Source organism: Chlamydotis macqueenii, chromosome 5 (genome assembly GCF_036417535.1).
Source record: "Chlamydotis macqueenii isolate bChlMac1 chromosome 5, bChlMac1.mat, whole genome shotgun sequence".
In the NCBI taxonomy this organism is placed as follows: domain Eukaryota; kingdom Metazoa; phylum Chordata; class Aves; order Otidiformes; family Otididae; genus Chlamydotis; species Chlamydotis macqueenii.
The window spans coordinates 48,616,827-48,632,035 of record NC_141560.1 but is presented as its reverse complement, the minus strand read 5'-3'; the positions used below and the strand labels follow the sequence as shown (position 1 = coordinate 48,632,035).

At 41.8% G+C, this 15,209-nt stretch overlaps 1 protein-coding gene across 1 annotated transcript in view; it reads left to right on the top strand.

The window, feature by feature from the left end:
* Window positions 1–11,787, top strand: part of IFTAP (intraflagellar transport associated protein) — a 48,081-nt gene extending 36,294 nt beyond the window's left edge. Inside the window, exon 6 of the mRNA XM_086750090.1 lies at window positions 11,502–11,787. Coding sequence (XP_086606216.1) covers window positions 11,502–11,534 — 33 coding nt within the window. The 3' untranslated portion in view covers window positions 11,535–11,787. The remainder of the gene's footprint in view (window positions 1–11,501) is intronic.
* The last annotated feature ends 3,422 nt before the right edge of the window (window positions 11,788–15,209 follow it).

Below are 15,209 nucleotides of genomic sequence, written 5' to 3'. Positions count from 1 at the left end.
CGACAGAGCAGGGGAGGAATGCAAGGAGTTCTTTCCCTAACGATGAAGCAGTGGCGTAAAACAAAGTGTGATGAACTGACGGTGATCCCCATTCCCTCTTCCTCCCTGTGCCGCTCAGTGGGGAGGGGGTAAGGTAGTAGAGATAATGTTAAGCTTGGGAAGAGGGAGGGGTGGAGGGAGGTTATCTTGTTCTCTGTCTCATTATCCTGCTGTTTTTAGTAATAAATGAATAATTTTCCCCAAGTTGAGTCTGTTTTGCCCGTAATGGTAACTTTAAGGATTTTCTCCCTGTCCTTATCTCAAAACTCGAGCCTTTTTCCTTATATTATTCTTTATATGTGTGCACACAAGCAGGGGTACGACCTTGTTGGCATCATGGAGACGTGGTGGGATGACACATACGACTGGAGCGTCAACACGGAGGGGTATAGGCTTTTTAGAAAGGACAGGAAAGGGAGATGAGGAGGGAGTGTCGCTCTCTACATCAGCAACTGGCTGGAGTGTGTGGAGCTCCGCCTGGGGATGGAGGAGGAGCTGACAGAGAGCTTATGGGTCAAGATTAGAGGATGGGGACGGACAGGGGATGTTATGGTGGGGGTCTGTTACAGGTCGCCTGGCCAGGAAGACAGAGCAGACGAAGCGTTCTATAGGCAGATAGGAGCAGCCTCACGGTCACAAGCCCTGGTCCTCATGGGGGACTTCAACCACCCTGACATCTGTTGGAGAGACAACATGGCAGGGGACAGGCAGTCCAGGACGTTCCTCAAATGCGTGGATGACAACTTCCTCCTGCAGGCGATAGAGGAGCTGACAAGGAGGGGTGCCGTGCTCGACCTTGTGCTCACCAACAGGGAGGGACTGGTGGGGGGTGTGAAACTAAAGGACAGCCTTGGCTGCAGCGACCACGACACGGTGGAGTTCAAGATCCACGGGGCACTGAGGAAACTACATGGCAAGCTCTCCGCCCTAGATTTCAAGAGGGCAGACTTTGGCCTCTTCAGGGACCTGATGGGCCAAGTGCCATGGGAGGCGGCCCTGGAGGGAAGAGGAGCCCAGGAAAGTTGGTCTATATTCAAGGAGCACCTCCTCCAAGCTCAGCAGAGGTGCATCCTGATGAAGAACAAGTCGGGCAAAAAGGCCAGGAGGCCTGCGTGGATGAGCAAGGAGCTCCTGGACCAGCTGAAAGTGAAGAGGGTAACTACAGGCCGGTCAGTCTCACCTCTGTGCCTGGCAAGGTCATGGAGCAGATTCTCCTGGAAACCATGCTAAGGCACATGGAGAGCAAGGAGGTGGTTGGTGACAGCCAACATGGCTTCACCAAGGGCAGATTGTGCCTGACCAATTTGGTGGCCTTTTATGACGGGGTGACGGCATCGGTGGACAAGGGACGAGCAACTGACATCATCTACCTGGACTTGTGCAAAGCTTTTGACACTGTCCAGCACGACATCCTTCTCTGTAAACTAGAGAGACATGGGTTTGATGGACGGACCACTCGGTGGATAAGGAGTTGGCTGGATAGCCGCACTCAGAGGGTGGTGGTCAACGGCTCGATGTCCAGGTGGAGACCGGTCACGAGTGGCGTCCCTCAGGGGTCTGTGCTGGGCCCGGCCCTGTTCAACATCTTTGTCGGCAACATGGACAGTGGGATAGAGTGCACCCTCAGCAAGTTCGCCGACGACACCAAGTTGTGTGGTGCCGTCGACACGCTGGAAGGGAGGGATGCCATCCAGAGGGACCTTGACAGGCTGGAGAGGTGGGCCTGTGCCAACCTCATGAAGTTCAACCAGGCCAAGTGCAAGGTCCTGCACCTGGATCATGGCAATCCCAGGCACAAATACAGGCTGGGCGGGGAATGGATTGAGAGCAGCCCTGAGGAGAAGGACTTGGGAGTGCTGGTGGACGAGAAGCTTAACATGAGCAGGCAATGCGCCCTTGCGGCCCAGAAGGCCAACCGCATCCTGGGCTGCATCAAGAGAAGCGTGGCCAGCAGGTCGAGGGAGGTGATTCTCCCCCTCTACTCTGCCCTGGTGAGACCCCACCTGGAGTACTGTGTCCAGTTCTGGAGCCCCCAGCACAAGAAGGACATGGACCAGTTGGAGAAGGTCCAGAGGAGGCCCACGAAGATGATAAGAGGGCTGGAGCACCTTTCCTATGAGGACAGGCTGAGAGAGTTGGGGCTGTTCAGCCTGGAGAAGAGGAGGCTCCAGGGAGACCTTATAGCGGTCTTCCAGTACCTCAAGGGGACTTATAAAAAAGATAGGGAGAGGCTGTTCAGTAGGGCCTGTTGCGATAGGACGAGGGGTAATGGTTTTAAGGTAGACGGAGGTAGATTTAGATTGGATATTGGGAAAAAAATTTTTACAATGCGAGTTGTAGAACACTGGAGCAGGTTGCCCAGAGAGGTGGTGGAAGCCCCATCCCTGGAAACATTCAAGGTCAGGTTGGATGAGGCTCTGTGCAACCTGATCTAGTGGGGGATGTCCCTGCTTCTTGCAGGGGGGTTGGACTAGATGACCTTTGAAGGTCTCTTCCAACTCTAACCATTCTATGATTCTATGATTCCATGATTCTATATTATCTCCCCCTGTTCTCCCGGGGAGAGAGACTGCGTAGTCTGGTTCTGATCGGGGCTGAACTATGACACAAGGTCAGCCTTTAAAAGCTTCAGCAGAAAAATAAGGGAGTGTCCTGGTTTCAGCTGGGATGGAGTTAATTTTCCTCTCAGTAGCTGATGTGTTTTGTATTTTGTATGTGAAGAATGTTGATAAACACAGTGATGTTATGAGTTGATGCTAAAGAGACCAAGGACTCTGTCTGGCTTCCCAGGTTTTGCTAATGTGCAGGTGCAGGAACCTGGGAGGGATACAGCCAGAACAGTTGACCCGAACTGGCCAAAGAGAGTGTTCCGTGCCATAAACAACATGCTCAGTACTTAAGTGGGGGCTGGGCCAGTGAGCTATCTCTTTCTCTCCTTTTTTTTTTTTTAATTGTTCTGGGATTCCTTTGTTTTCTTTGTTCTGTGATTGCTGCTTGGCACCAGCTGTATTGGTCATTGGGTCATGGGGTGGTGAAAAATTGTGTATCATTTGGAGGTTTTTTTATGTTTTGTTTCTTTATTTTAAAATTAGTATTATTGGTTTTCTATTATTATTGTTATATATATAAAAAGTTGTCTTTTCCTTTGCTATCCTAGTAAACTGTCTTTGTCTCAACCCACGACTTTTCTGTTCTTCCCTATTCTCTCCCCCATCCCCTGGGGACGGGGGGGGGGGGGTGGTGATTGAGCAGCTGTGTGGTTCTCGATTGCTGACTGTAGCTAAACCATGACAGGGAGACACCCTCATTAACCTCTGTATACCAAAGATAAAGTAAGGACTTTAGTCTCAGAGACCTCTGTGTGCAGAGTTTGCTATCCTGCAGACAAAGAATCAACCATAAATAAAGGTGGACTATTGTGAGTTTGTGGAATGATGAATTCGGCACTTTTTTGGTGTGTTTTTTTTAGAAAGGTATGAGACATAGAAACTAGACCAGTCCTGTTGGAATGGTATTGCGAGTAAAGCCAATGAGAAAACTGGTCTGGGGATTCATAATGATCTTCAGACCAAATCAGCTCTGGAATCTCTTACATGCATTTTCTATTCATTTCATTATCAGTTTTTCCTTGTACATTAGGGATACATCCAGCCATTCAGTTCCTTCTCTCACAGGCAGATGATTCTCTTACCAAATGTTCAGAGTACCTATTATGCTCCGTAAGTGTCATTCAGTACAGGCATTACATGGTTCCATTTGATATAAAGAAATGCTTTGCTGCAGAATACCCAACAAAATTGGAACTCTTTAGTGACATCCATCTTAGGCAGAGAAATGCGGATAATTCACTTACATTTACACCACTCATGAGTTAGATTTTTTCTCTGTGTTAACAGAGATGAATCTCACAGTGGAGATAAGGCAATGTAGGCTACATTTTCTGAACATGACATTTCCTTGGCCTGCACCTGTGGTTGTTTTTGGCTTGTACCTTTCATTTCATTATCCTTCACAGAGGAAGCATATTTTCCTCTTCTCCGTTACCAGGTTGTCATTTTTAAGAACATACTTTATGTGCATGTTAAATTTTATACATGTACATGGAGTTAGTTACCTGGAATTGTTTCAGTGTTTGTGAGGTGGTTTGGAGTCTGAAGAATATATATCTTTTCCTCTTGTAGCTTGTGTTCTCTTTAATATTTAATATTTTCAGCAGGGGTTTGTGAAGGGCATTCTCGCTTTCTATTTAGGGTCTTTTCTATACATTTTTCCTGTTTTTCAAGAGAATTGGAGGCAAAACTCACGCATGGAACAGGAAAGTTCAAGTGCTACTTGGAATCGAGTTAAGGGCTGCTGCAGTAGAGAACAGGATTTTCTCCCTACCACACTGGCAAAGATTTTGAACTGCAAAATCTCTGACATTGGGTGAACCACTTGGAAGTGAAGGCTTTGTGATGCGTCTCTTGTATTCATGACTTCATTGACATCTAGAGTGCAATGTAGATATACATCCATATCAGTCAGAGAGCTTGTCTGTATTAAACTTCTTGCTTACTTGGGTGTTACCAGAAGGATACTAACTGTTTCTTTCCACAGTCTTGATGGATCCTGACTTACGAGGAGGAACTCCTTGAGTTTCATGGGAACTGTAATAGTCCTTCCACTGAAGCAGGAATCTGAAGGGTTATTTCCTTGGCTGGCTGTGGTGCAAGCTCGGATATTTTTAATGCTCAGAGTTACTCCTTGTGGGTGTAAAAGGAAGAGTAATTATTTGCTGAGATAATGGTTGTGAAAGAGTAAGACAAAAACTGAAGAAATGAAAAGACACGAAGACAAATTTGTCTGACTCAGACATTATTATGGTTCTAAATATATTTCTATTAATGCACAAAGGTATCATTATATACGCTTGTATACATGCAGTGCCACTGAAAGAAAATAATTTTAGTATGGAGAGTACTCACCAGATAATTCAGAACCTTTTGAAGAAGATGGCATGGAAACAAATCCCTGCTCTTATGGAAGAGACCCTTTGATCCTCTCGCCTTGATTTTCTGCTGCTATAAACTGGCAGAACTCCACTGAGGCCATTTATATTCATGCAGAGCAGACAGGACCCTGGTATTTACAGTCTTAGCTGAAAGAATACAGAGCCAAATCAATTCCTGATTCAACTTTACTGAATATAAAGCTATGTATATGACCCATTATAATTACAGGAAAATATTTAGATACAGAGCCAATGCAAATGAAATGTGAAAAACATATCTTTAACTGTTCAATTACTAATTTTACACAGGTCATTATGGAATTTCTGTATTGATGTGTGCTTAGAGCATTGCTTTTTGCATTAACAAAAATAGCACATAGATTTTCAAATCCTGTTCAAATCATGAAACTTTATTACCTACATGACTACTAAAGATTCCTACCTTTAAAGTTTTTCTTTTTCCCTCTACATCTTGACAAGGATTGAAAATGGATTTTGCTTTATCTTGGAATGGTTTTTAAAAATCTGGCACCCTTTTAAAAGAATATACTTTCTTATAAAGGCAGACTCAGTTAATGATGCAACACTAAATGCAGAAATAAAAATAGGACCAAATTCCTAGTTATTCAGTAACTTCATGTACATCATGGTGTGGCTAAACAGCCACTTGGTATCAAAGTGTCTGCTTGGATAGCAGGCTGATCTGTATCCCATTGTCCTATACCTTCAGTTTACGGTATAAGGAGTCTAAGCAGTAGCTTGGTCCTACCACAGCCATGCAAAGAGACTGCAAGACAGTTCAGTTACGCTGACCAAAGAAACTGAACCAGCAGTCTTGTGCTGGGGCTCCATGTATACTCCAACTTGCTGAATAATTTAGCTGAGTGTAGCTATTCACCTCTGTTCAGTAGAGATTTGTGTTAGAACCATCATGAACGTGATACTCCTGAAGACATGCAATGGAAAAGTGATGACCGACAAGGGTCGGGGCAGAGTTTCATTAGGTCCTGTTCACTCACTAGGGCTGTGCTGAGGCTTACTACCCTCCTTCACAGGCTGCAGTTCAGCCTCAGTGTGTTCAAGCCACCCAGTAAAGTGAAGAAACCTGTGATAAGGATTGTCACTGGCCTCAGGAGCCAGCGCAGAGCCGAGCGCTTGTGATAGCGAGGGGCATTCCCACCGCGGTGTGCTTTCTTGTGGCGAGGCGTCAGTTAGCACAGGTGGGTGTGAGGTACCACGTGTCCTGTGCTCCCTGTGGAGGGATGCGCTGTCTCACTGAAGAGCGGCTGTCTTTGCCCATCTTGGGCACATGCAGTTCTCCCAGGTGCTAAATGTCTGCCCATCCCTTGGGAAAACAAGACAGACAGTTTTCTCTGAAATGGTATTACGGTGTAGAACATCTCAAAAAATGATGAGTTTGGTAAATTTATGATTGCTGGCTGTTGGAGGTGTCACCTTGTGTTTTGCGGGCGAGGTACTGTAAGCCAACATTGCAGGTGTAAGAGCTGTGAAATGCCATGGACTTAGGCTGGAGAAGTTTTAGTGCTTGTTTATGACAAGTTTGCAAGAAGAAAAAGAAGCATTAAAGGGTACTGTCACTTTTATAGACAGGCTACTTTATCTGCAATTGCAGTGCCCCACAGTTAAAATGGAAATCAATTTTAATGCCTTATGAAAATGCAGAAATATTTGTCTCATTTATGGCACTTCCAAAAAGAACAGATAATAAAATTCCCTGGATTAAAGGTCTGTAATTTTATGTTCTCTGTAGTGTCTTGTTCAGTACGTCTATCCACATAAACGTTTCAAAATAATAAGCAAAGTTAGATCTGAACAAAATCCCTACATCTAACTTCACCCTGAATTTCAAGTTGTAGAAACTCCCTACATATATCCAAAGCCCTCTTTGACCTGAATATTCCCAAACTTTGGGGAAGTAGATACTCTACTTTAAAAATCTCTAACCAAACATTTCTCAAGCAACAACTTAGTACCTGTCTGGATTACAAAATGCAAAGCAGTCAGGGACCTGCCTATATAGAAAGAACCTATGGAATGTAACCATTGGAATAACTGCACTTTATAGGAAGGTAGTTGTATTTTATAAAAGGACTCTAAAGATAGTTGAATTAAATGAAAAATTATATTTTTTTTCTAGAGAGTGAAGCATACTAAAATATTCTGTTGACTTGATACAATTCTTGAGAACCTTTGAATGCCCAACTGAAAAATTAGTGTAATCATTTTGTAATTCATGTGGATTCACAGCGCAGTTATCTCTTGAGCCACTAAAATGAGATTAAAAATGGTGTGGGATTCTTCAGTGTATTTTGTGGCAGTGCTAACACCATAAATTAAAGCTGTAGCCGCCTTCTATCGTATGTTGCAGCAGAGTTTGCTCTGTTGTGGCTGTTGTGGCTGAGGACTCTGGTGGCACAGTTTCTGGAGTGCAGGTGTGTACTTGTAGCAAATAAGCCTTAAGTTTAATAAGTTTTCTTGAATCCATCTCTTTTTCTGTCCATACGCATAAAACCTTGTAATATGCAATATGGTATGCATAATTCTTAGAAAGAGGCATGTCATTTATTCTGTTGCTTGTGCTCCTCAGAATAACTTAGCTAGAGGACAAATTCTACCAATTACTTGGAAGTGTTGACTGTGCCATTTAGATTTCCTGCAGATTGCAAATTTTTCTTTGAGAGAAAAATGTTGAAATGCATTTTTTCCTCTTATTTTTGTTTTTGTCTTTCCTATGTCAGATTCGCAACTAGCTTTCCTAAACTTGACAAGACACTACATTAATCTGATGTGCTACTTCCCTGCTGGATAAAATTTTAAAGTAAAAAAGATGGAAGGCTGATGTCTGGGCCAGGAAACATCAAAGCACCGCTAGCATTTTATACATAAGCTTGGCATTTCATGCACAAGCTTAGCATTTGCAAAGCTTTCAAAAACAAACAATCAGGAAAATACAAATAATGGTCAAAAGTTTAGTTCCAAATTGCCTTTGTTTAAGTCAGCTGCTTGCACTTTGGCTTCTCTGCCCATCAAGGATTCTGTTACCTAACATATTTCAAAATCTAGGCTGTCAAAAATCCTGACAGCTTGCACTAGCTGAATAGTGTTTCCTGCAACAAAATTTTGATCCATTGAAGGCTCTTTGTTTCGGGTTGTGAAACACTTCCTGAATTCCACAGTTTTATTTGACATTCATGAACATTAATAAAGTAAACTGTACAAAAAATAATGACCCAGCAGATATCTTTCTGCTGAGAGCAGGAAGAAAGGAGCTAGTGGGAAGAGAGGTTGGCTGAGCAGCCAAATATTGTCTGTGCTCTGAATATGATGTTTGATGTCTTGCTTTTGATTCTTTTGCAATATTTGTACAAGAATCTGGGTTGTCAAAAGAGCTAGCTGAATAACACCCCTCCCCAAACCCACACGTATAAATGTGCTGGCAAACAAGCTATCCAAATTCACTTGGCTGCTATTCCAAGGGTAATATTTTTCGTTACGGGATGTGTTTCACAAGGTGCTTGGAACTGAAAGCATTTACTAATTGACAGGATTAGACTGATCACAAATGTTCAAATGAGTGTTTATCTGGTACTGCTTGTAATCTTCCCAGAATTTAATTTTTGAAATGTATATTCTTTTGATACTTTGCAGTTGCTGCTCCAGCACCAACAGATCAAAGTCATCTTTCAAAGTTGATACTGGAAAAACATGACTTGGAGTGTTCTGAACAGAAGTGATGAAATTAAGAATGAAATAAAATTAAGTGATGTCAAATTTAGGAAAAACAACTTGCTGAAATTCAGATATACTAGACTCTGCAAGTACCACAAGGGAAGTTGGTGGAGCTGATTTGCTAAGGTGAATTAAAAGAAACCTGAAAAAAATATTGGTGATTATACTATAGGAACAAAATAGTGTATCAGTCAGGAGTTGGATTTCATTAATATTTTCCCTCTAAGATTAAGGTATGTGAGAATGAATGGTTGAAGTCTGAAGAATTTGACTTGTTAAGACTGTTATCATCTTGGGATTCCTATTCTGATAATGGAGAAAAGGATGGTTCAGTTTAGTGATGCAGGCTCGGTCTGACTGTTTTAGTTCCAGAGCATTCCTACAAACTCTTGATTTGTACACAGGCTGGTGACCCGTATATAAAGCATCACTGCCAGCATTTGCAAAAATGAGAAATTATGTATTATTTAAATATTCTGCTTTTCTGAACAGTCTTGTTGCACTACAATTATGCAGTAAGATAGGGAAGATGGCACTTTTTTTTTCTCCTTTTAAAAAAGCAGCTTAATTTAGATCTGAGAATTTTGAAGTGGAATATTGGGTCAGAACCATATTAGGGCTTTAAGAAAACCTGTATCTGCATGTAGATCTGTGGCTCATGACTACACGACTCAGCCTTTATCTCTTTGCCTAAGTAAATGACATCACATTTTATCTTATTTTGGAATATGTGAAGTTATTTTTTTTTTTCCCAGAATCCAAAACCACTGTCAAATTTATATTTGCAGGACATGCTGCTTTTACTGGTTTTGCTCCTTGCCTTTGTTGATCTTAACTGCCACACTGTGCAACAGTCAACATAATACAATGTCATATACAAAGACCAAGGTATGGGCATTGCTACATTTTTCAGCAGCAAAAGGGAGCCTCCTCTTTGCTGAGAGCTGAAGAGGCCGTTGAAACCCTTTGCTTGGCCACTTGTCAGTTAGAATAGATGCGTGTTGAGTTAAGCCATTATTTTTATGAAGCATTTGTGTTACCCAAATCAGGGAGGTGCTGCTGGTTCATATAATTTGGAACTAAACTTAGTTCAATCAACTTCAAATAGTCTGTCTTTTGGTGACTATAAATTCCTCTGTAGCTCTATGAGAATCAACATAGCAAACGTGCGGACTCTCAGTGCCCTCTCTTTTAGCTGAACTCTTGTATAATGCTGCCAGTTCTCTGGGATGCTTCCAAGGAGGTGCAGCTTACCGAGAGGCTCCCCAAAGGAGAATGTATTTTTTATTTATTTTTGTTTCAAAACAGCCCTCCATGTAACTCTGCCTCACCCTGTCCTTCCCAAAGGAATGGCTAGAAGGAGAATACCAATGCCTTGACTGATTACCACTTGTTGGTTTAACTCAGTGTTCAATTTTGCTTTTTGGTTCACCTTCCCTAACCTTTCTTTTCCAGATGGAATTTTACTTCTGGTGACAAGCACTAAGGAAACAAAAATGTGTGTTTCTTCAAACTGCCCCCATCTTATTAACATTTAGAAAGATGTTTGCTGATGTATTCAGTAGGAGAGGAAACTGATTGCTACCTCAAAGTAAAGTTTCTCTGTTTTAAATGTTAATTGTTTTAAGCACTCTGGAGTTTTCTGTGACCTCTAGGTCATTTTTTTTTTTAATGATGGTTGATACAATCTCTCAGAAGAAGTGGAGAAAAAAAGTACTTTGCTGGCCTAGTTTCAGGTAACCTGTAAAAGTTCAAGTGGACCAATTACACATAAAAGAACAACAACTTTTGTAAAGCTTCATTTGAATACCAGAGGGGAAAAATGATAGAAAATCAATTAACTTTCCACATGAGGAAATAGCTCATATTGCTAAGCTTTCCTTGCATAGTTTCTTGATTGTGTTTGGAAGCAAATTGCCTTGATTATACCTTTGACGGGAAGGAAAGCCTTTTAATTAATTTAATACATGCTATAGCAGTGCTAAATTGTATCATGGAACAATTAAGTGGGCCTACGCCGATATTTCCACCCTGTTGAAAATGGATATTGCTCACTTAGTGACTCATGCTCTTGCTGGGTTGACGCAATTATCTGTTCGTTGCAGAGCATGTGACATAAAAGCTGTTAGGGCCTTTTGTAGAGAAGAGAGGCTAAATGGCATAAACAAAAAGCCCATTTTAATGAGGAGTCTGAAATCTCTCCTCTGGTCAAAAATTTGGAGAAATCTGAGCTAAACTTCAGACTCTGTACTCACAGTGGGGACTGAACCAGACCCCCCCCCCCCCATAAGACAGCCCCTACTTTGGGAATATTCAGGCTTAGGAGCTATTTTCTATTGGTTCTGGACTGCAATGAGGAGTGGAAATGATTCTCTGTCTGTCATGTACTGACAGATGATCCTCAAACTCTTGTGCAGCTGTGAACTATCAATAGCAAATTTGTAGTAGCATCTACAGTAGCTGCTGCACTGGCCAATTTTTGCCCCAAGCTCTTAGTCAAAAACAATTGGCATTTGTTGTGTTTGCTGAGAATAAGTGACACTATTAATTCAAATGTTCTAAATATAACAACTTATTCTATTTCTTTTTTTTTTTTTTTTTTTACAAATAGTGTGTGGTCTTGTATCATTAATGATGTTACATTATATTGTTGAAAGAAGATAATATTAAGAATCTTCTTGATTTGTCTGTTTTGATAATGTGCATTTTCTTGTCTTGCTAGACTGGTACAACTGGGTCACTTTACTTTCCTTGATGGATCTTGCCTGTCGGGAATCTATTTGCCTGCATTGCGCTTTTTACACTGAGGTCTGCTGAGTCTTTCCTGGTGAGTTGTAGAATCAAGTATCCAAGAGCTGAATAATAAAGGAAAGAGTCCACCACCAGAGAACCTCTGTTACACATTCACTCATAGCTGTCTAAACTCAGATAAAATAGTCACACATTTTTCTAGTATCTGAAGGCCATAAACAATGACAAATAAAAACCTGTGCAAGTGAAGAACAATACTCTCTCGTTGCATACTCTGTTCTTTCTGATTCCATAGAGAAGAGCCAACTGGTGAGGGATTTATTTATAAAAGAAAGCTAGTTAACTATATTTAGGGAAAGACTCAAAATGGGAGAGGACGCTTTCTTGCAGCAGTGTGAAGGCAAATCTGTGCTAGAAATGAGTTTCAGAGGTGCAGAATCGTGGCTGTGAGTGCTGTACCACAGGACTGGTGTGTTCTGAGCTAGTGCATTCTACATGGGTTAGAGATTTAATTTAATTAGAAATCTTAGATTTAATAACTAGCATTTTGGTATTGTGATGGAATTGTGTTGGGAAACATCACTATGCAAGGAGCACTGTCATATACACTCTCTAGGCTTGTCTATCAGTAATAATATTTATTCTTGATCAGCATGGCAGAGGCAGTAACCAGAATGGCTGCATGACATTGCCTGGCATTAGGTAGAGAGGTGCAATTTGCACCACCTAATTCAGTACAGATTAACTTTCTCGAGGATAGGTTTCCGGTCTGCCTGTGGCTCACTGAGGGATCCAATATGGTGAAAGGGCTAACCCAATACCTGCCCCTCGCTGCTCCCAGCTGATTTTTGCCGGTCTTTAGACCAACTGGGGACTGTAGCTTCAGTGACCTTGACTGTAATGATCAGGTTTAATTGAGTGCAGTCAGTAAATGCATCTGAGAAAACAAATGTATTTGTTTTCCACACTGCTGGTACAAACACATATTTGCTTTTTGCATCTGTGGTATGAATGATCCAGTGCAGCCCTATAACTTCCCATCAATAAGGATTACACAAAAAAACCCTCCCACTTTTTCCTTTTTCAGTATTTGTCTTTCCTGTCGTTACAGATGCCATACATTTATGTACTTTTTCAGTTCTTCCAAGTGAAAAACAGCAAAACTATAATACACATTCACACTACTGTATTAAGGTTTTATTTGTAATGTTTAGTCTTCTTCATCAAGAGAAAAAAAATACATTCTCATCTTGTTGAAAGGCAAAGATAGATGGTTTGGGAACTCTGTTAGTCCTGGGATCAGCATCATGGTTAGCCGAGACCTAACCCCTCTTCATGTCGGAAGGGCACATCAAAGATGGTGGAAGATATCGCTGATGCATAAAGGCAGTCATGTATGGCTAATCACTGTAACTGGAACGTGATTTCCATTGGGTTACTCTAGGAAAGATGCTGCTTGACAGTTTCATCAAAAATATTAAAGAAAGAGAGCATTTTTAGAAAAAAAACCCCTCCTAATCTATTTCAGTTATTGAATTTTCCACTTAGACCTGGGATCATTAATTCCTAACTCAAGTTGTGCCCCACGAGATCAACAGACAAGTAAGAGACTCCCAAGTGTGCTGCTAGCTGACTGACTCTCTTAAGAGACTACTAGATGATGGGCAGGGTTTAAGGGAAAGTGGACAAAGGGAGAGAAGAAAGGTCACTAACTAGAAAGTTTTTTCTTTTGGACAAGAAAGATTAAAGGGGTGAGAGCAAATATGTGATTCAGTTTAGGAAGCGGGATCAATTGGGGCTTGCTGAGCATCACGTGAGAGTTCCAAAACGCTCCAGGCACTGTTTCCCAGTACTTAATTCCACAATTAAAAAAATAGTTTGTTGGGGAGAAATTACTTCGTTACCCTTAATGTTTTTCTTATTTCTCTAAAATAACACAAAAAGGAGGGTAACCGTATTGACACCGTAAAACCAGTTCTCAGTGCAGAACACATGGTGGCAATGTTGCACCACTGCTGAATGGCTGCTGTGCAGCACTTACCCAGCCAATATTCATTTACTGAGCAATAAATAGGTAGATGCAGTAGAGTGCTTCTTTACCCAGGGAATATTATACTTGCACATGGTAGCACTGATTGTGTTTTCTATTAAAATAGAGAGCAAGGTATAGGAAAAATACTTTTTCCCCTTTCTTCTAACCAAGCTTGTATTATTTGCATGTATCTTAAGCACTGATACAGTTTAAGTTTAGCAGAAATAATGTAGCTGGTATTGGAAAAAAATATGACTAATTAGTTTCGTTCCATACAGCCAAATCCACCTGCCTTAGAGGAACACTTAGGATAATAAAAAGCTCTACACATCACACACACATAGAAATCAAGAGCTGTGAAGGTTTCTCCCTCTTGAAAAAAGCTTTGCTGTTCAAACACGCTGGTAGCTTTCAAAAGATCTGTAGCCTAAATATAAGCTTCCCTAAATGCCTACAAAGAAATAGTGGCATTGCAGAAGAACTTAGCAGGAAAAGTTTGGGGCAGACATATGGGCAAGTTCCGGGGTTCAGTGGCCTTGGATGGCCCTCAGCACGAAACCCGTTGGAACTGATGTGGTTTGGCTGAACTCTTCAGGTGATCACAGCAGCAAAGCAGCCAAAGGATCACACACCTGTGGCTTGCTGCTTTGTTCAGCCTGCCAGGAGGGCCCTTCAGAGGCAGGCTGAGCAGGAGAGAACTTACACTACAAAGACAACGCTGACTGCCAAGTATTTCAGGTCTCTGGGGTTGTTGTCTTTCGTATTTGTCCTGCTTTTGGTGTGCTGGTGCAGCTCCACCAGCTCGATTCCCAAGCTGTGGTCTTCTCTGGTTTTTCCTCTTCTTTTCCTCTTCCTCTACACCCCAGAAGACAAACCCTTCTCTGTGCTCTCATGGCTCAGCTGATTTCCATTTCACCAACACAAAATTAATGAGGTATTTTCCTTCTGTTTTTCAGCTTCTTAGGCCTAGATGTGTTATCAGCCACTGCTGAGTTATTCCAGTTATCCTTAATCTAAGAGTCTGGACTGAACTAGATCTCGGTGACAGGAGCAATGCACGCAGCAGGTATCCCCCAGCTGCCCCCCACAGCGCTGCCTTACTCTCCGAGTGGGAGAGGCCTAGGGGAACAGCAAAGCTGGAAGGGCTCAAGATACCCTTACAGTGCGAGAAGCAAAATGAAGGTTTTTTTTCAGATAACAAACAATGCCATGCTGTCTTTGTTCCTTTCTCCCCATTCTACTAGATGCAAATGTAAAAGAAAATGAAAAAACCCCAAATCCTAAAGCATAAAAACGTGCAGTCCAAGTAAGCCACAGTCAACCAGCTGCTTAGATTTATGCTTGGGAGATCAGTAATTTCAAACTGATTGGTATGGGTTGATTTTTGTGAGCAACACGTACTCACACAGGCCAGCAAAAAATAAATGTTAGGAATCAAAGAAGTGTTTGGATCATTTTGCTGGTAAGGTTGCTGTAAATAAAAGCTAGCTAAAACCACTGAAACCATTTGTTAAGTAATTGATACAGCAATAGTGGGGAAATGTAAGTGGTTTTTTTTGAATGCCTAAAGTCCTATTTAGGTGTGCATTTTGAGGATGAAGATCAGGAGCCCTACAGTTCCATGTCTTCTTTATTGATTCACAGAAA